Genomic DNA, 21307 nt, shown 5'->3' with positions numbered 1-21307 from the left:
TAGAATGGGAATCAGGAGTATTAGAGCAATGGACATTAACGTTCACATTGTTTAAACAACGCCACGGGACTAATGGATTTCCAAATGAATTTGTCAACAGCGTTCTCGGGGAATATAATTAGTCAAATGAGAGGGAAGCGGCGAATGAGGCCAGAGGAGGAGTCGGGAAGTAGTTTAAGCTGCGCAAAAGAAAATCATACATGCAGACATGTTAATAGAGGCTCTGAGGATCATCGGTGTGAGTTGGGTCTTGTGTGTGGATTCAGAAGGGATTACCTGGATGCGAGATAGGAAGAGGGAAAAAGTTGTATGAAAAATAACTTACACATGCAGAGATTTGCAAACAGATACGCTTTAGGGATGTTTTCACACCTTATAGTCTGGCAGACTCTGTTCAAACTTGGTTTCTGTTGATTCAGTTTGCTTTCACACTGCACTGTGAAACTAATTGAAAAATCTGTTCATCTCCTCACGTGTGAGGAGATGAACAACCACTGAAAGAAAGACATGAAAACCTCTGAAGAAGACACTAAGCGCAACTTCATTGTTGACTAAATGTAATAAACATGGAGTGGCATCAGATGGTGGTAAGATTTCTCTTTGATCATTGGTGAAAGACCATGAGCCATGTCTTCAGCTATCCCTAGACACTCAGAATTGTTTTGGTTGTATTTACCCATAATTCCCTGTGCCATAGTCTGCTTCCTGATTTTGAAGCAGTCTCTGGTCTACTTGGCATTCACATGTGCATTCAAACTGCCCCAGAGTTCACTTCACCTAAACGACACCTAGGTTTTTAGGCAGAGTTTGCTTTTTCGATCCGCATCATGGTTCGATTGCGCATTCACACTTCCACAAACGAAACAAACTTTCAACAATGAAATGAAATGAACAATGAAAATGCCTTTTCCAGATTTCTTGTGAAGCTGAAGGGGATAATAAGATGGTTTAGAGAGGAAGATTTGTGTCAATAAAACCTGTTTATGTTAGAATTTTTTAAATATATCTTTAACCTTAATGGGATTTCACAAAACTGCAATGGGAACATTTTTTTCGCATCACACGAGTCACATGATCAAGAACCGGATGTTGCTGCCAACGCAAAGCACGAAGAAGAAGACAACAAGAAGTAGTTGGAGAATGAAGATGTGGTGCTTTTCTTAGTGACTTACTGCATGAACAAACGTATTCATGTGATGTTAATTACATTTCTTATTTAAGGGAAACACAGAAATAGCTAAATTTAGTTTTTTCGACATTAGCGGAATTTTGACAAAGTTTTGTGCATATTTGTAATGGAAACACATCTATAGCCAAACTACAACTATATATAGATAGATTACAAGTCTAACACATAACAGAAAATCAATGTTATTGTTGGCCCAGTTAAAATACAATCAGAGAAATTGAGCTCAATGGGAGAAATCCCAGACAAACAACTGAAGGGAGATGTTAATCGAGTGGAATTGCGTCGGAAGGAAACGGATCAGGCTAATGCACTGCAATTTTTAAAATACTTTTTAAAAGGCAGGCCTCTGTCAGAAATACCATTTACACAATACTTTCTACTGGTGTTTCACATAAAATCCTAATGAAATACATCAAACATGAAGTCGTAACTTGACAAGTTCAAAATATGAAGAGCTCTATAAAATCTCTACATATCTCCCTTGCGCGATATGGTGTTAAGCTAAAGGAAATGTTTATAAATATTCCATTATATGGATATTAGAATATTGAAAAATCTGTTTTAAGCATCCAAAGCGAGGTGGACTTTGGCAGCTAAATCTTCTCCCTCCTCCTACCTCCTCATCTCTGGCAGTCAGAGCTGAACTGAAAACTTGACACTTAGAGTGGACAGTGAGACCAGAACTGTGAAACCGCGTTTTCATCAACTCTCTCTCTCTTTTTTTAGTAATGTAAATACCCATAAGATGTTTGCATAATCCATTTCTTTCTTCTTATATCTTTATTGTACATCGGCTCTCCTGCATCACCGTTTCTGCATGTGGGCGTTTGCCACTGTTCTTCTGATTCACACTTGTTTTAAATAACAAGAAATTTCAACTTGTGTTTACTCACTGATTGACAGAAAAGGTTTCAACTTGCGAGTGCAATTCGCTCATGAATTTCAGAAATAATTACAGTTAAAATGAGAGCGGGGAGTTGAGGCCCACACACAGGAGAAAAAAAAGCTTCTTTTTTTTTTTTTCCATCTGAACCCGTCAAAGCAAACGTTTCACGCTCCAAGTTGAAGCCCTGTGTTTTTTCTGTTTTTTTTTTTTGCAAGTTCGCTGCAGGACGCGTGCGCTGACCGCCAGGGCTGATGGGGCAGCAGGGCGAGAGGATGGGGGGAGGAAGGGAAGAGGGAGGGCAACTGTTGCTGCTTGAATACTAATATCCCACTTTAGAAGTCAACTCTTTCCTGTATCATTACATCCTCTGCTCTCTGTTTGTCTCCATCTCCATCTTTTTATTTTCTCACTTCTCCCACTCCTCCCCAGCAGTCCTCACCGTCCTTCCCCTCTCGTCTCTCAGCTTGTCTTCTCTTCCTCTTTATATCCTCTCCTCCTCCTTCTTCTTTTCTTTTTTTTTTTTTTTTTGCACACCATCCAGCTCCGGGCTTTTCCATCCCCTACGCCCCTTATCTTGTATCTGTCATCAAACTCTTCCTCTCCCCAAGATTTGTCTCTTTGCCACTCACTTTTCAAAGCACCACACACTCTCACACACACACATGCATATTCCTGACAAAGGCAGGTAATTACAGCCGAGTGTCCAGTCCTTTTTTAAATACTGAGCTGATTAATGAGAGCGCGGTGCAGGGCCAGGAAGTCTCACCCTCAGTGGGTGGTGACACACACCCTCCCGTCTCTCTCCTCACACACGCGCTCCGTCTTCTTTTTCACACTTCCGTATGAAAATTATCAGCTACGCGCAGCCTCATTACGGAAATATTGATATCAGTGTTACACGGTTTACATCCTCCCTCCTCCGACGTCGTCCTCCTCCTTAACCTCTCTTCTTCACCTCCGTGTCTCTGAGGCAGCCTGTTGTCTCCTGCTCTTTTATTGTACAGTAAAGGATCAGGTGTGGCGGCTCATTTTCTCCGCATCGGCTTAGGCACGACTCCAGTACTTCCCCCTCCCCCCCTCCTGAGCTCCCCGACATCTCGATGTCTGATTTGTGTGTGTTTTTGACCCCGTGGGCCAACGGGAACGCTGCCGGAGCAAAGAGATAGAGTGCAGCAGCAGGCGCCGCCGAACGCAGACACACACATGCAGAAAAGCCAGGTGTCCTCACACACTCACACACTCACGCCTGCACAATCACAATCTCCGCTGGGTCAGCCAGGTTCAAAGCATTTGTATTCATAGGAGGTTTTGCATTGGCTCCACCACCTACAGTGCTCCTTCTAACTGTGGGATGTGGCTTTTTTTCCTTTTTTTTACTTTGTCACTCAGAAGACCTTGGACTGTGTCTGAGTGTGTTTATGGCTGTACTTGTGGCAGAGTGCTGCTACCTGAGTGAATGCACCTGGCTCAATAGATTTCTCTTTTTTTTTCTCCACTTGGACCATTCTTGAAAATATGGCTTTGTTTTGACTCTTACTTTGACCCAGTGTCAAACCAAATCATGTTGCACTTGTTGGTCCAGGTTTACCTCCACTCCCCCCACTCTATTCCACAGAGCTGTGTTCATTTTTAATTCATGCATGGACGATTGAAACCAGAAGTTTACATATTGGCCTGTTGCAATAAATCAATTACTGTTGCTGTTATACCACTTGAAAATGGTCTCAAAACAATATTATTGGTTATCGCAATAACTCCTGGGACAGTTGATCGTCCAGTAAAATGTATTGTGACAGACCTAATTACATACTCTGAATGAAAACACACACGTTTTTTTCCTCCCTGTCTGAAGATAAATCAAAGCAAACCTTTCTTATTTTATGTTAGTTTGACTCAGTTGCACCAGGTTTTAACACCTAAATTGTTGGATTTCAAAAGTATTGAACAAAAAAAAAAGTTTCTCTCAACAAAAATATCGAGAGAAACTCGTGGAAGAAAACCCAAAATGTTTAACCCAAGTCATCAGGTTCAAAGGTAGCACTACCAAATATACTAAGAAAATGAATGAAAACGTCAGATTTTTAAGATGTTAATTAATAATTTCTGTCTCTCATCATCATGACATTTAGTAAATCGAAATAATTTTGATCATTCTAACTCATCTAAAACAAGACAGCACTTCAGTGAAATAAGTAAATGAAAACTTCAGGCTTGGCTTAGACGTGTGCACTAATTACTTGAGACTTGGACTTGAGTCTTTGTATCAGTTTTTTATCTCATCTAAGTAAAAGTGAAAGGAACCCAGTGTGAGCTACAGACTGCAGCTGCTGCTCATGTTTTACTGTGAAATGATCCGTTTGGCTATTAAACAGTGACGTTGGTGGATTATTATGGGATGTTAATGGCTTGCAGCAATCTGTTAACGTTAGCAGCAACTTCATAATAATGACCACAAGGATGAATCTCCAAATAAGCGCTGCATTAAGTGACTTTGGATCATTTTAGAACAAAATAAATGCAACGTCTGGCAGAAAATGTAAAAATAAAAGCACTTCCTGCTCCATTCTTTAACATTTAATGTGTACCTTAAGTTTGAATCTTTACTATTAAATGTTGATTTAGGATTTTTTTTATTTATTTTTTTTAACCAATATAATCAAACGTTCTCCATCTCAGAGTGAAGAGAATAAAACCCTCGAAACCAGATTTAGTGCAATATATAATGGACAAAATCAAGACAAAGATTTTGTCTTGATGATTTTGTCAAAAATGCACTTTGACACATTCAGAAATTCAACATTAATGGAGTTACTTATATTTCTAATAGGTAAATCTAAGATTTTTAGCAGTTTTCTTCTTGGATGGATTATGGATAAGTTAATAAATCAAGAGAATTGTTCATCAGGACAATTTATTCCACTATTTGAATGCAAATAAATGACATCAACATATTTACATTCTATGCAAAAATCAACTCAAACTTTTGAATAACGTGAAAATGCCGGTTAATATTGAATTGTCACAAACCATTTGAGTTTGTGACACCTCAAATGGTTTGCTTCTTTAGAGGAAAACTTCTCACTTGGAGTAAAGATGAATTCCTTAAAAATAAAGTTCAAGGGGCAATTCTGATTGTTTCTTTAATTTTTTATTTTATTTTATTGAAGTTCTGTGTCCCACACGGAAAGTTATTACAATTAAATAATTAAGATTGAAGTGGCATAAAGATGGGACACATCAACTTGGGAAAACTGATCTCAGTTAATCCAAAATGAACATCTATAACCTTTTTCCCTCAAAAACCTGAATTCAAAAATATATCAAGTATCCTTTTAGGGTTGCAATGTTTCACAGTGAGAAATATTATGTACCAGATGAAAAATGCATGAATACCAATGCATATTCTCAGAGGAAGCAAGTGCTCTAAAATATCTTCAAACTTGCAAGCCAACACAAAAACAGGAAGTTGAAGTTTCAACTAGAGTCACATCTTTCTGAGAGACGCTGAGAAAAATGGCCACAGAGAAATGTAATAAAATACTTCAGGCTCACGTTTACCAACACTTTTTATTTCTTATTTTTTTGAAAACTTTATGATTTGTAGAGGCTGGTTTTGGTCTAAGGTGCTTATTGGGCAATTTTGAAGATGCATTAGTTGCAAGAGTTTGACATGACTTAAAGAAAAATAATCCTAACAGCTGTTTGGATTTTTGAGATTAATTCTGACCTGTAAAAATCCTGAGCTATGAGCGTTGAACCCAACAGATACTCTAAAGTTTTGGGTTATTTTACTACTAATCTAGTTCAGACCTTTTAAAAAAAGATGCCAATATAATACTTCTATAAAAATATCTACCTTTTTTTTGTCAGCAGTAATACTCACATTATCAGCACACTCCGTAGGGGTTGAAGTGCGCTATTTTCTTCCTTTTCTTCTTTTATCTTCTGCTTCAGTGACTCCGCTTGCTCTTTTCCAGCCCAGTTAAATTCTTCCAAAACACTTTCAAAAGTCATGTTTTAAACATAGATGTGCCAGATTTTTTTTTCTACCATATGTGGTAGAAGACAGATTAATGCACATCATGATATCTTTCATCTCTGCTGTGAGAACTCGAATGATTTGCTTTTTCAGAGGAAAACTTCTCACGTGGAGTAAAGATGAACTCCATTATAATTCAGCTTATTTATATAATGTCATCTGTAGGCAGTAAAAAACAAAAAAAGATCTGCATGAAATTCACTTCAGTCCAGTTTCAATTCAAATTGATCTAATCATACAGGCAAAGTTCTGGAGCTGTGCCGCTCCTGGAGGTTCTGATTGGTTTTTTTTGTAAACTTTTTTTTTTTTTTTTTTTGCTCTTTTGGACAATTTTTCCTTCTGTTTTTGGATTTTGGAAAGATTTTCACTTCTGCTTTTTTATTTTTGGACAGTTGTTATTTTGCATAAACCTGGCATCAAGTTACTGTCTTTACATCTGGGTGAAGCTGATTATTCGACTATTTCATTGGCCATAATTGCCAGAAATTTTATCTCTACATCCTATATTTCTCTCTGCCTCCCTTACTAACCTTATGGCCAAAACAGTGTTATGTGTTGTCCAAACACATAGGGCCATTTTATACCATAACCAATTAACTATGTTAACTTAAGTTGTTATAAAAATGCTATATGTCAAATATGACTTAAAAGAAATTTTGCTTCCTAGTTTAATACCTTAAAATTGGGCCTCTCTCTTTAAAAACTCCTGCTTTTTCTGAAACTCCACCTTTAACATTTTCACTGAGAAGTAGCTTCTATAATGAGCTCAGCAGATGCTCAGCTCCACCAATTTACTAATTGCTGCTTACAACCCCTACGGAGTGTGCTGAAGGAGTTGAGTGGGCTGCAGCTCCAAGGAGGAGCTTCGTTTTCGAAGGCGGAGCTAGGTCCACCCAGGTGTTACACACAACTGAATGGTTGCCACTGGAAATCGAAGCATTCCTCAAACATGCATGAAAGAGTCAGAAAGAATGTTTTTGATGGGGGAATAATATTATAGCTCAAAAAAGTAGATTTTACACAATGATGCCTCTTTTAATTCTATGGAAATGTCTAGTTTTTTAAAGAAATAAATATAATCTCTCTTTAAAATGCACAAAAAAAGCAAATTAGTAACTTCAGACACTGCTAACTCACGGTACAAAGAGTATTTGAGGCGAAATCTTTCATAGGGAAGACGTAGACGAGGGAAAAAAATCAAATTGTTAGAGCTCGTGTCTGCAGAGTAACTGACAAACCCAGCACAGCTCAGCGCAGCGCGGTGCAGCACGACATGGCGTGGCGTAGCGGGCTCCAACGAGGGCTGCACCCACCTCGCGCTCCATCCTGTCTGAGCTCCACGCAATCAGGCCGTGACAGCGAAACCTTCCCCGGGTTACCATGGCAACCAGAGGCAGTGCCTGTATGGGACAAAGGCGGGTCGGTCCTATGAGTGTGTGTGTGTGTGTGTGTGTGTGTGTGTGTGTGTGTGTGTGTGTGTGTGCGTGTGTGTGTGTGTGTGTGTGCGTGCGTGTATGCGTGTGCATGCCTGTGTGTGTGTGTGTGATTGAGAGACACAGAGAAAGTGAGTGATGTGCAGCAGAGCAGGCGCGGCCCTCCTGGGGTCCTCATTCGTTTGTCTCTCGCTGAGACCACAGGAGCCCCGCTGCAGCAGAGATGGAGGTGGGGACGGAGGGGAGGCGGTGGGGCCGGGGGGGCCGGAGAAAGGCAACTGATGTGGAAAGAAAGGAAGGATGAAAAGATGTGAGAAAGGTGCCAGAAGAAAGAATGAGAAATTGAAAAAGAATGGCGTGAATTTGGATCGTTTGAAGCCTTTTGTTCGTTTCACTCATCTAACGGTCGTGTGCGGAGTGTGACATGAATCTTGACAAAACTCTTATTTGAGAGGGAAAAAAAAAAAAGCGGTACACTTTGGCAAATTAATTGCACCAATTAGCGGGGCACTCAAAATTCAAAAATTTTAATAACCTGTCTACCACATAGTAGGCTCAAATGGCTCGAAACGGCACTACTTCTCTCATGGCTCCGTGGAAACGCAATAACATGACAAGTGCACTTAGGCATTACCGAATGAACAAAACAGGAAAAAATTAGGCATGGATCTCATAAACATTATCTCCAGCTTTCAGTAGATTTTGATTCCTCCACACAGAGGAAAGAGGCTGCACAGGCAGAGTGAATCAGCTGACACCAAACCGTGTCATCCTGCTTAATTAATCTTTGCTTTAATTCTTGACCAGATTGTTCCACCGTAGACATTTGGGACAAAAAAAAAGTTTTTATTTCTCACTGGATTGTAACTCCATGCTGTCGCTTATGCTGACCAACGCACAAAAAATTGACGTATTTTTTAATTCACTGTTGTTAAAGAACTGAACGTAAAAAGAATCACTTCCACTTTCTCATCCTGTTCTTTGTGGACAATAATATTCATCCTGCTTATTTACTGTTTGAAAAACTTTTTCTAGTTTCTTTTCATACTGAGATATATATAGTTTTTTTCCCTTATTTTTTTCCTACCTGCACCACTGACACATTTATGTATCTGTAAGTATTTTTAGTCACTCTTATAGTTTTTCAGTATTCTTTCTGTGTACTCCGGTAGCCAAGCAATGGCATTTCGTTGCCAAATTCCCTATCATGTCTTTGTGTGGTAACAATAAAGTAAGACTAAGTCTATATTTATTGGTGTAACAAAAGGTTTTACTGAATTGAAATATTTAAAGACACGGTACACATGTTTTCAGACACGTTAGTGATTTTGTCTCGCTGATGTGTCGGTGTTGTTTTAAAAATACCAGAAATATTATAATGTACCAGAACAAGAAAAGGCAGAAAGTAAATCGCATTGATAAGTTAATCTAGTCTAACAAAAATTTTGTTTTCTAATATATTGTTTTCTTGCTCTTTTTAGGTGTGGATCACACAAACAAGGACCTGAGGAAAAACTTTGTGAGTAAACCAAACATCAGTTCCATGTAAATGAAACGTAATTACACCACAAACAAATAAGGCGACTGAAAAACAGCACAATACGGGTGCATACTCCCTCGACTGATGCTTGAATGCAAGTCATTTTATTCAAGAGGAAAACTCGTTTTGTAGCTTCAAGCCGTATATTGCCCTGGCATAATTCTGTCTGGATATTTGACCTTTCATTTTTATCACAAATGAGTTTAAACGAGTTGGTTTCCTGGCACTGACCTGGCCGCTCAGCAAAGTGTGTTCATTTTAAATAGAGTAGAGGTCCAGGCCATTCCACAAGCTTAATTTTAGACTACTTTGTCCATTTTAGAGCCAGTTTTAATGTGTAAAGTCCACTGTCTTGTTGGAACATCAGACTGTCTCAAACCATCTGACACAAATATGCACCTCAGATCAAAGGAATGGATGTTGAAAAGCACAAAGAAAAGCTAAGAAAAGAAACAAAAAGTGGAAAACTAACAAGGATTTCAATGTTTTACAGTGAAACAAGACAATGAGCAAGTAGAGTCCAAATAAAGCTTTCAGACTTAAGAATACTGTACCAGCTGTCTAGCACAGTGGTGGAAGCATCATGCTGAGGGTTTATTTAGCTGTTAGTTGTAAAGTAAGGGAATAATTATTATTAACCTGGCATGTTAGACAAAGTAAATAAATTAAGTTTGGCAAACTTGATTTGATTACTTGTCAAAGATTAACTCAGTTTTTTATGTTGGAGCTCCATTCTCTTTTTTCAGTGTGACTTTGGCTAAAAATGAATAAGAATCAACTAATGCTTTTAGCTATTTTTCAGGCTTTTTATGTAATAATTTCAGACAGTTTGCACAGTACACTTACTTTTCTTGCCGTTATGGGAAACTATATACAATTTTCCACTGTCAGTATCCCATAAAATGAAACAAAACCTTCCTCTATTTGCAAAAGTTTTATGCATGGGCTTATTGTAACACCTGAAAACAGAAATAAAATTGTAGTTCTTTAAAAACAACAACAAATTTCCTGCTGATGTTCATCAAAACATGCAAGTTGTCTTTTTTTTTTTAAGATCCTGTAAACTCAAAACATGTTTCATTTCACTAGACTCAGAGCAGCAACATGCCTGCCTGCATTGTGAAGGCTGCAGACCTTTGACCCCGACATTAAAACCATCACCGCCTCACAGAGACGTGAAGCTGGTAGCCTGACGTTCTTCTGGCTTGCCGTAGAGCGTTTGTGTCGCGCAGCGCCACTTGCTGCTGCCTTGTCATTTATAATCTCGCAGGCAGTTGGAAGCATGCAGGCCAACTTGTACTTTGTCAGAGCAGATTGTCTGGCATGGATAAGCCTGGTTGCAGCAAGAGATACATAATTGCTCTTGTTCAGTGAGCTGCCAGGACGTTCCTCCTCTTCCTCCCGTTGAGCCTATACCCAGATCCTCGACTGTGCTCACTTTCGTAAGGCAGAACGCATATGAACTGCACCGGCAGTGACAGCGACTGCCGTCAGTCAAAGGAAATATGTTGACAGACTAACACAAGTGAGAGTATCCAGAGTTTTTTTTTTTTTGTTTTTTTGTTTTTTTCTGAGAGATTCCTTCATTTCCTGTCATGTCATCCTGATGTTTTGTGTCGAGAGCTGTTGGGTCCTGCACCGCGCTTCATTTGTTTTCTCTGTTGCTTCCGCAGGAGGCCCTCGCCAGCTTTGACCTGCGGGCCTCGCACGGTCTGTCTCATGATCCCATGCCTGTCAGAGATGAGGAGAACAGGTAGTGATTGTTGTTCTTATGTTCCTTTTTTTTAATTGTTATTATTATTATTCTGGACTCAAAGTCAGCTGTAGCCATATTAAAAGCAAAAAGTCACTTTTGGCAAAAATACAGTAATGACTTGGAAATGTTTTCAGATGGTGACCACATGTAACTGCAGAGCTGTACTTTAATGTGTTTTATGTGGATAAGTGTGAATTTGACGAGTGGGAGAAAAAATAATGCGCGGTTTTACACAGCAGTTTACTAATTTCCCCATGAGTCACTAGATGTTGAAACTGTCTTTTGCAGCCACAGTTATGTCTAGTTTTTCACATCTGTCGACTAAAACATTAAAGTTTTGCCACATTCTCAGTTAGATTAGGTCTGGACTTTGACTGGGACAAACTTTAAACAGTATACACTTTGATCTAAGCCGTCCCACTGCAGCTCTGGTTGAATATGTTTACGATAGGGAAGCACTGATTGCATTTTTCTGGTTGATCACCGATCCTTAAAAAGCCTGATCTGCCTATTCAGATTTTTTTTTTTTTTAAAGTTTTGTTGTCGTTTGTTTTTCTCTGGAAAGTCGTAAAAATTATTGACAAAGTTGCTGAGTTGGCAGCAGTGGGGTGGCTGCTAACATACTCTGTTCTTTGTGTTGGTCTATCCCATAAAATCCCCTCAAATAAACGAAGAATATTGTAGCAAGAATATGATAAAAAGTGAGAGAAGCTCAAAGTGCGAGGCACTGTATCTATTTAACACATTTGATCAATTTATGAAACATTGCTTGTATTTTAAGACCAGCGGAAATCTTTTTTTTTTTCTCTCTCTCTTTCTCTGATCAAGAAGAAATTCCCAGTATCCTCGTCTTCTCTTTTGATCTGAACCAATCAACATGTACCCGTGCGTAATTATTTGTTCTGGCACGGTTACCATGCATGCTCAGATCAGAACATCCAATAAAGGAGAAAAGTCTCATCTCTGCCTATTTAGTCTCAGTGTGTGGCTAACATCTCATTCCCGCTCTGTTTCAGTCACGGTACGCATTGTGCCGGCGAAGTTGCTATGGAGGCCAACAACTCCTACTGCGGTGTGGGCATCGCCTTCAATGCCAGGATAGGAGGTGAGGAAAGCGGTCCAGCTTTAGGAGACAATGGGAGGCAGTTTGACTGTGGGTGCAGCGCTCCAGCCAAGAATGCAACATGGGAGCTGAATCTTTGTCAGAAATACTTGTTATGTTCCAGAGTCACTCTGTTATTATTGCTGGTATGACTTGGCAATGCAGCGAAAGAAAAAAAAAAAAAAATATATATATATATACACACACACAAAATATACCTGCAACTCTTTGCCTCTGCTAATGTTTTAACAGTTTTCCATGAAATAATTGCATTGAGACTAAAAGTACCAGAAACACATTTTCACACAGCAAAAACACAAAATCTTCCTGGTTTCTAGTGTAAATATCTTGATACAGTTGAAATAAAACAAAATTATCTTTAAAAGTAGCTTTTCAGCAAGATATAGAGGCTTGCTTTAAGTAATTCCTTAATATTGATGAGAAATTATTGATTCTATTGGCAGACAAATTGGGAAAAATGTCTTATTGTATGTACGTTTAAAGGATCTGCCAATTGAACTAGAACTTTTTCATCAATATTAAGAAATTATTTACTTAAAACAAGCCTCTAAATCTTGCTGAAATTTACTTATAAGTTGGTTTTGTCTTATTTCAAGTTTGCTTACATTTGCACTTGAAACTAGACAAAAAATACTTGGTAAGATTTTGTGTTTTTGCAATGCAAGCTAATGACAAAACAAAATAAAACACATATGAAACCAGATATTTAAACACACTGAATAAAAAAGACACATAAATATTTTTTCTCACTGTCTGAACTTCAATGAGACCAAACTTTTTTTTTTTTTGTTTTAGGTTAGTGAGAGTGACCAAAATGATTTCTATTTGTTAAATGTCATAAAACTTAGCGATGATGTTTTTTTTTTATGTATATAGATTTTTTAAACTTTCCTAAAATTAAAAAAATTCATACAGTTGGTCAGTATGAGGGATTGCTGTTTTTTAAAATAGATAACAGGGTCATAAAAGTAACAAAAGAATCCCTGACAGATGTTCTTGGTAAGTCTTCTGGTGCTTATCAGAAGTAATTTTTTTAATTAACAAAAGAAGATTGTACTGCTTTAACTTCAGACGGTCAGAAAAATGTCTTTTTATTTGTTTTATTTTTTTTTCTTTGTTTTGTAATTAGTTTGGAAATGTGCCTTTCCTCAAACATAATTTTCTACATACACATATATCAACACCCTTCAGAAGAAAATGTTTCTATCCTATTTTTCCACAAAAGTTTAATGTTGTTTTTTGGGTGTAAATCTTAAAAATAATAATAAATAAATAAAAATGTCTCTCTAATAACCACACATTTATTTTAGTCAATATTGAACCATTCAGCCAGAGCAGGAGAAAACTATAAATCATTTGCAACTTGCCATTTTTAAGAAATAAAATGTTAATAAAAACGTTTAAATTATTTTCTCAAAACTGATATTCCCTCAATTCTGTTTTATTATCATTTGACCTATGCCTATTTTTTTTTAACAAAAACAAAGTTCTTGTTGGAAAGGTTTTTCTTTTAATGTTTATAGTTTTTAATATCTGTAGTTTTTCCTGATACACATGTGATCTATATTTGTATGTCTGATATGCATCCATTTGATAGACAATAAGTCTTCAGTTTACTGATGCATCCTGTCTCCAGGTACGCCCTCATATCTCACACCTCTAATCAAATTTATCACAGTCAGTCCAAGAGCATGAAAATAGAAAACAAGATGCATCCTTCTGCTGAACTCTGACATTTGAACTCTGAGCTCAGGGTCTTTTATCCGTGCGCTTCAATCATTTGGCCCAGAAAGCATTTTTACAGAACTCAGGGGGATAAGAAGGGAAACACTTCATGAGGCGAGACCAGGAATATGTTTCCACAGTTAGTCTTGGTTTTGCCTTGTTGGGTCATAAACAGAGTCAGGCGCTGAGGAGATGAAGGGCATGAAAGAGGCGCTGCTGAGAGCGGGGGCCATGTTGTCTGACATTCAACAAAGTTTGTCACTCATTGTGAAACTGCTCAGAATTATATTGTACGGACCTACAAAATAAAGGTTTTTAGTTGTTTTACTGAGTATGGTGTCTATGAGGACAAACAGTTCTGTTTCTGCCACATGTTTAGATGTGACTTTTTGTTTGTCTGATTCACTTTTACTTAGTTTTTAGAGTGTATTTCATAGTTTTTATTAGTTAAATATTGTTTGGTTCCAGTTTCATTTGAATTAGTTATAGTAGTAGTTTTAATTGGGTTTTTTATATATACTCTTGTTAATTTTTAGGTACAAAATTCAAAAAGGTCAAAAAGGTTGTGATTATGTGTACATTACACAACAGAAGATACAATTTTCAAAAAGTATGTTCAGTTATTGTTGAACAACCAAGTGACTGGTGTTTTATTCCAGCTGCCATTTTGCAGACTAGTGTGAACGCAGCCAGGGGGAGGATGGAGAGGTGAAATGTGCCAAAAACTGATGTAAACTCCTTGTGTGGGGAAGAAAAAAATCTATTTCACATCAGTTCAAAAGACTAATAAATAGATTGCGGTGTTGCATGCAAAAATGGCACCAACTGCCTTTATAATTCAAAAGCGATCTCCCCTTCAGAGCCTGTACTTCCTCCACTTCATCCGCAGTCCATCTCGGTTCCATCTCCAGCCTCTAATTGGACGGACGCTGTGCCAGCCACAGTTTCTCAGGGAACATCTTGCTGTTTAAATACGGCGAAAGGAGCCAAACTGTTGCTAAATAATGCACATCTGACTTGATTTTACTATTGTAGGTTCTAAAGTAAGCTGCTGAAATCAGCTCACAGAGATCCATGAGAAAGGCATTATTAAGAAATATCATAACATTTCATCTGCTTCATTATTTGTGCCCGGACTCAGTCTTTTCAAAACACATGAATATGAATTGCGCATCAACTCTTTTATTGGATTTAATTTGATCACAAGGAACGTTTTGTACAGGAGCCTGGAACGGCGTTGTCATCCACTTATTTCAGATTACAACAGTGGATTGTTGCTCTGCGTCCTGAGGGTTCGTAATAATGCTGCAGCTAATCATCTTGTGGTAGTAAACGACGGGGATTCTTGTACTGAAACAGTGGAAAGTTTGAATTTTTTTTTTTTTGTATTTTGCTTTCTTCCATCAAAATCCTGATCTGTCTGACTGCTTCTGATTGGTCCAGGTATCCGTCTGCTGGATGGCGTCGTCACGGACGCCATGGAGGCCTCGGCTCTGACCTACAACATGCACTTCATTGACATCTACGTCTGCAGCTGGGGCCCACAGGACAACGGGGAAGAGATGGACGGGCCGCACCGCCTCACGGAGCGAGCCCTCCGGCTAGGAACTCAGAAGGCGAGGCTTTTGTTTCCCGAGTTTCCTCCACTTATTGGCCTGCTACACCGAAAGCTCATAAACTGAGGAGCGATTACATTCCACGGCCTTTCTTTGCTTTATCTGTTACAACTTTACACATTTTTTTTTTAAAGCAAGTGGTAAATTGTAGGGAAATTAAAACCACTTTGCCGCTTTTAGTAGAAATCACAAAACAAGCAAAAGAACCTAAATCAATATATAAACGTCTCTTCGTTCTTCCCTTTCTACACCCAAAGGAAAAACTGAATGAGTTGAATAACGGAGTTCAATAAAAACTCTCCCCTTGTCAAGGCAGATGTCGGATAAAAAGGGCAGAGTTCAGATTTATGTTTATATTTTTCTGTAAGGACCGACTGCCTGCAGCAAGCCAACATGCTTCAGCTGAAAACCGGTGGTGAGACCCGATTAAAATTTTTAATGGAGCTAAATGCGAGGTCTGTTATTAATTGAGTGTACTTAATCACATTTTAATTGAAAACCAGTCATTGACAAAATAAACATTTTCCGTTCAAAAACTCTTTTTGCTGCTAATTTATTGAATAAATAAACTTAAAAGCTCAGAAACAAAGCTATTTATTGACTTCATTTTGTTATTTAGTGCAAAACGCCATTTGGCTTTTAGATGTTTCAGAAAGTAATTTCTTTGAAAAAAAATCCTTCTTTAGAAATGTGGAGTGCGGACGCTGATGTTAGCTTGGGAGACGACTGGGCTGCTGCAACATGTTTAGCATTTAGATGCAATGAATGCTGAAGCTATGTTTTTTTTTTACCATAACAAAATTGACTTGTTTGTGTCTATGCAGCCTCTTATACAACACCTATAATGCACTGTGTGTTTACTGAAGCAGCATTAGCCACTGCAGACCGGTATTATGTATCCTGTAGTTTTCGGGTCTTTCCCCAGAAAACTTGCTAAGCCCCTTGGCAAGGACACTACGGTGGTCATCTACTGTGTTTTAGAGTTAAATGTTTAAAGTTGATAGGAAATGTGAAAATTCTAACTAGGTAAGTATGTTGTTATTGCAGGACATTATTAACAATACCTGAACACCAACTGTAAAGTCTTGTAAAAAGGCTAAAATGAAAAAAAAAAGTCAAAAATTCTTTGATCCTTTTTCCATGACCTGTCACTTTATTTGCAAAAGTTGTTAGTGTGTAGACAGGCAGTGGGTGTGGAGTTCTCGTAATTAAAAAATGACACCTGACCTCAGGCTGCCTTTGTGTTCTCATGCTGACCACTAAGTTGCTTATATATATATATATATATATATATATATATATATATATATATATATATATATATATATATATATATATATATATATATATATATGCCCTTCTGTGCCGTGCTCATGTATTTGTCACATGGACAAATACATGAGCACGGCACAGAAGGGCATCGGCATAAATAGTAGAGGAGCCAAACACCAACTCCTTGTAGACCACACAGTCGCCCGAGACTGCAAAACCCGACACACCAACCTGTGCACCGCTTGGATTGATTACAAGAAAGCCTATGACTCAATGCCACACACCTGGATCATTGAATGCTTAGAGATGTACAACATCAATAGGACTCTAAGAGCCTTCATTGCAAACTCGATGGGGCTGTGGAAAACCACCCTTGAAGCCAACTGCAAACCACTTGCACAAGTGTCCATCAAATGTGGCATATACCAAGGAGATGCTCTGTCCCCACTGCTGTTCTGCATAGGCCTGAACCCCCTCAGCCAAATCATCAACAAGACTGGCTACGGATACCGACTTAAGAATGGGGCCACAATCAGTCACCTCCTCTACATGGATGACATCAAGCTGTACGCCAAGAGCGAGCGAGACATCGACTCACTGATCCACACCACCAGGATCTACAGCACTGACATTGGGATGTCATTCGGACTAGAGAAGTGTGGCCGGATGGTTACAAAGAGAGGGAAGGTCGTCCGCACAGAAGGGGTCTCACTCCCAGAGGGAACGATAGCAGACATAGAGCACAGCTACAAGTACCTGGGAATACCACAAGCAAATGGCAACCTCGATGAGGTCACAAGGAAAGGAGCCACAGCCAAATACCTCCAACGAATAAGGCAAGTCCTGAGAAGCCAGCTCAATGGCAAGAACAAGATCCGTGCAATAAACAGCTATGCCTTACCAGTAATCAGATACCCTGCCGGAATAATTAGCTGGCCAATGGAAGAGATGAAGGCCACGGATGTTAAGACTCGGAAGCTACTAACCATGCATGGAGGGTTCCACCCCAAATCCAGCACCCTGAGACTGTACACGAGCCGTAAGGAAGGAGGCAGAGGACTAGTGAGTGTGAGAGCCACTGTCCAGGATGAAACATCTAAGATCCATAAATACATCAAGGACAAAGCCTCAACGGACGATGTGCTCAGCGAATGTCTCAGGCAATGGGGAACAGAGGACGAGGTGCTGGAGGAACCATCATGGGAAGACAAGCCCCTACATGGGATGTACCACCGACAAATAACTGAAGTGGCTGATATCAGGAAATCCTACCAATGGCTGGAGAAAGCTGGACTCAAGGACAGCACGGAGGCCCTCATCCTGGCCGCCCAGGAACAGGCCCTAAACACCAGAGCAATAGAAGCTCAGATCTACCACACCAGACAAGACCCAAGGTGTAGGTTGTGCAAGGAGGCCTCTGAGACAGTCCAGCACATAACAGCAGGGTGCAAGATGCTGGCAGGGAAAGCGTACATGGAACGACATAACCAAGTGGCGGGCATAGTGTACAGGAACATCTGTGCAGAATATGGACTGGAAGCCCCGAGGTCAAAATGGGGGACACCCCCAAAGGTGGTGGAGAATGACCGAGCTAAGATCCTGTGGGACTTCCAGATCCAGACAGACAAGATGGTAATGGCGAACCAACCGGACATTGTGGTGGTGGATAAAGAACAGAGGAAAGCCGTTGTGGTGGATGTAGCAATACCAAGTGACCACAACATCAGGAAAAAGGAGCATGAGAAACTGGAGAAATACCAGGGCCTCAGAGAGGAACTGGAGAAGGCCTGGAAGGTGAAGACCACAGTGGTGCCTGTGGTCATAGGGGCCCTCGGGGCAGTCACCCCCAAACTGGAGCAGTGGCTCAAACAGATCCCAGGAACAACATCAGACATCTCAGTCCAGAAATGTGCAGTTCTAGGCACAGCCAAGATACTGCGCAGAACCCTCAAGCTCCCAGGCCTCTGGTAGAGGACCCGAGCTCAGAGGATGAAAGAGACCACCCACGGAGGGTGAGAGGGGAATTTTTTTTTTTTTTATATATATATATATATATATATATATATATATATATATATATAATAAATAAACAAACATAATAAATGCTAAGCCTGGTAGGGAGGGCATTGCCTGGTGGCCCGCCAGGTTTATAATACACTTGTAAAAACCGATGCTGTGACGAAGCTGCCTGGCAATCACAACGTTGAACTCGCTCAAATTCCTTTGCTTTTCTTTTTTTCTGGTTGCTAGCGCATTGACTTGTAGGACAAAATGATCGCATCCTTTAAGTTTAGTGTATCGATATGATGTACTATATCAACAAAAAAGAAAAGGCGTCTTATCAAAACAAAACCACTCTTGCGTTTTAATGTGGAAAAGAGTTCTCTACTTTTTGATGTGTTTAAAGAAAGAGACCTGCTAATGGATGAACAGGGTGACAAACGGACGGATGCTTAACCAAGTCAACATTTTCTTTCCTTCAGGGCCGACGTGGGAAGGGCAGCATCTTTGTGTGGGCGGCAGGTAATGGTGGAACGCAGCGTGACCACTGCGGCGCAGACGGGTACGTTAACTCTGTCTACACCATCGCCATCGGAGCCGTCACCCAGACCGGGAAGCCCGCCTACTTCGGTGAACCCTGCCCCGGAGTGATGGCCGTCACCTTGACGGGTTCCAACGTGGGAGACTCGCTACCTTTGGTTAGTGTGTCAATACCTTCTAATACGTCTAACAGCACTGTCTGGCTCTAATGACTGTATGCGTGTGTGTGTGTGTGTGTGCGTGTGTGTGAGAACCAGCAGCGTGACTTTTAGGCTGCTCTGAGCAGAGAGAATCCTGTTAAAGAGCAGCCACTGGTGTGATATTTATCGAGGCCTGCCAAATGACCTGGGTGATTGCCGGGCAAACTCTCGAAGACATACAGAAACGAGTGTTAATTGGAGGTAAAGCGTGGCTGTGGTGGCTGAGAATGGGAGAGGAAGGAGCTGAAGTGTTGATGGCGGATGTAACACAGAAAAAAAACCCACGAGAAAATGTCTCGCCGGCTCCAGGACTGGGGAAACTGAAAGGCCAATTTTATCACTGCGTTAACACTTTGCTCTGGTGGGATGTATGCACTTTTTGAACTCCTCATTTGGACGGAGGTGGATATGATAAGTTTTTTTTGTTTTTTTTAACGTGAGGAGAAAATTGTTTTACATTTTCTACTGAAAGAGGAAAGGATCACAAACAATAGCTGCCATTCCATTACAAATGTGCGCAAATCTTTTGTCTAAATTCTGCTAATGTCAAAAAAAAAGAAAAAACACCAATATGGACTTGCGGTGTTTCCGTTAATTAAGAAATGAAACTAAAATCACATGTGAATAAGATAGTTGACACGATAAGTCATAATTATCAGCCATCAGAGGAGACGCTGGCATCTTATTCAGGCGCTGGAGCGACAAGCTTCTCATACCTGGCGGCGGCTGCGAATGCGGCATTTTGGGTAAATTATAGTTGGCAATTTTATATAAGAGTTATGGATTCAACATGTTAGAATGACACACAACTTTTTATGTGCTTTGAGATGCTGTGGGAGCTCTGGTGGAGCCAGCTCACTGAAAGAGCCCAAAACAAACCATCGTCCTCCTGCTGCTTCCTGTCGTTTTCTTTGTCATTTCGCCAGTGACCAACAGCCGACTATTGATCAAGTGATGCGAAAAAAGTGTTTGTTTTGTGAAATGCATCTATTTCAATAGATGAAAAACCATCTCATCCTAGTGCAAAAACGTTTCATCAATAAGTTTTCTTATTATCAAAAGCTGAGTTCTTTTGAAAATTGGCCTGTTTAAATTAAGCAGATTTGTCTTTGTAATTTCAATTCACACTATTTTATGGTTAATGGAAACTTTACTCTATGGGAGCTCTGTCTATAAAGAGTGTAAATCCTGTAAAAAAAAAGCCACATATGTAACAGTTTGGATTAGTAAATTCATGCCATGTTGGCATGTTGGAAATGACCTAGTTCCTGGGTTTCTCTTACTTTAGTATGTGTAGAGTATCTTTTTCTGCTCTAACCACTGTGAATAACTTCACAAAATAAAGATGTTTGACCGATAATGCACCAGATCCATGGCAGTAGATAGAAGAATGGGATGTGGTATCCTGACCCGTTTCTGTTTTGTTTTCCATAAGGTGACTGTGACCAACACTGGAGATGGGTGTGTCATGCACTTCCCAGGAACCTCCAGTGCCGCTCCGATTGCTGCAGGGATTCTAGCTCTTGCTTTGGAAGTGAAGTAAGTGTCAGTCAGTCTTTTGATACTGCACACCAATAGTAACATGATGAAGTAAACAGGCAGGGATTGAAGCAGGCTAAGACGGATCGTACTCACGTGACCTCTACTAGGTCTTTCTCAGATATATGGGTATTTGTCTGCACTACTCTTTTGCATTTCACTGCTGTTATATGCCCAGAAACACCAAAAAATATGTATATTATTAGTCATTCATTGAGCTAATTCCTAAATTAAGTGGTAAAAAAAATGCTAATGGCCTGACACCAAAGCGCTTTGCAAAGAAAATGTGTCTTGTGTCTTAAAAAATTACATTTCTCTTTTTTTTTCTTAGCTGGAAGATCGAGACTGATTTTCTCTTTGCTAATTAAACCAGTAAATAAGAAGATAAAAAATGTAAAAAAAAAAAAAAAAAGATAAAAAAATTTTATAGTATATGATAAGCACTTTC

The 21307-nt window shown here is 39.5% G+C and overlaps 1 protein-coding gene across 1 annotated transcript in view; it reads left to right on the top strand.

Annotated features, from left to right (window-relative positions):
• The window catches only part of LOC106914347 (furin-like protease kpc-1), a 229017-nt gene that overhangs the window by 92785 nt on the left and 114925 nt on the right, over positions 1-21307 (top strand). The window contains exons 7-12 of the mRNA XM_088013796.1: positions 9029-9066; positions 10761-10840; positions 11860-11948; positions 15135-15307; positions 19063-19278; positions 20756-20859. Coding sequence (XP_087869922.1) covers positions 9029-9066; positions 10761-10840; positions 11860-11948; positions 15135-15307; positions 19063-19278; positions 20756-20859 — 700 coding nt within the window. The remainder of the gene's footprint in view (positions 1-9028; positions 9067-10760; positions 10841-11859; positions 11949-15134; positions 15308-19062; positions 19279-20755; positions 20860-21307) is intronic.

The sequence above is a fragment of the Poecilia mexicana genome, unplaced genomic scaffold (assembly GCF_051168715.1).
Source record: "Poecilia mexicana isolate PSO_F unplaced genomic scaffold, ASM5116871v1 scaffold_16, whole genome shotgun sequence".
Taxonomy (NCBI): domain Eukaryota; kingdom Metazoa; phylum Chordata; class Actinopteri; order Cyprinodontiformes; family Poeciliidae; genus Poecilia; species Poecilia mexicana.
This window is presented reverse-complemented; position numbering and strand designations above follow the sequence as displayed.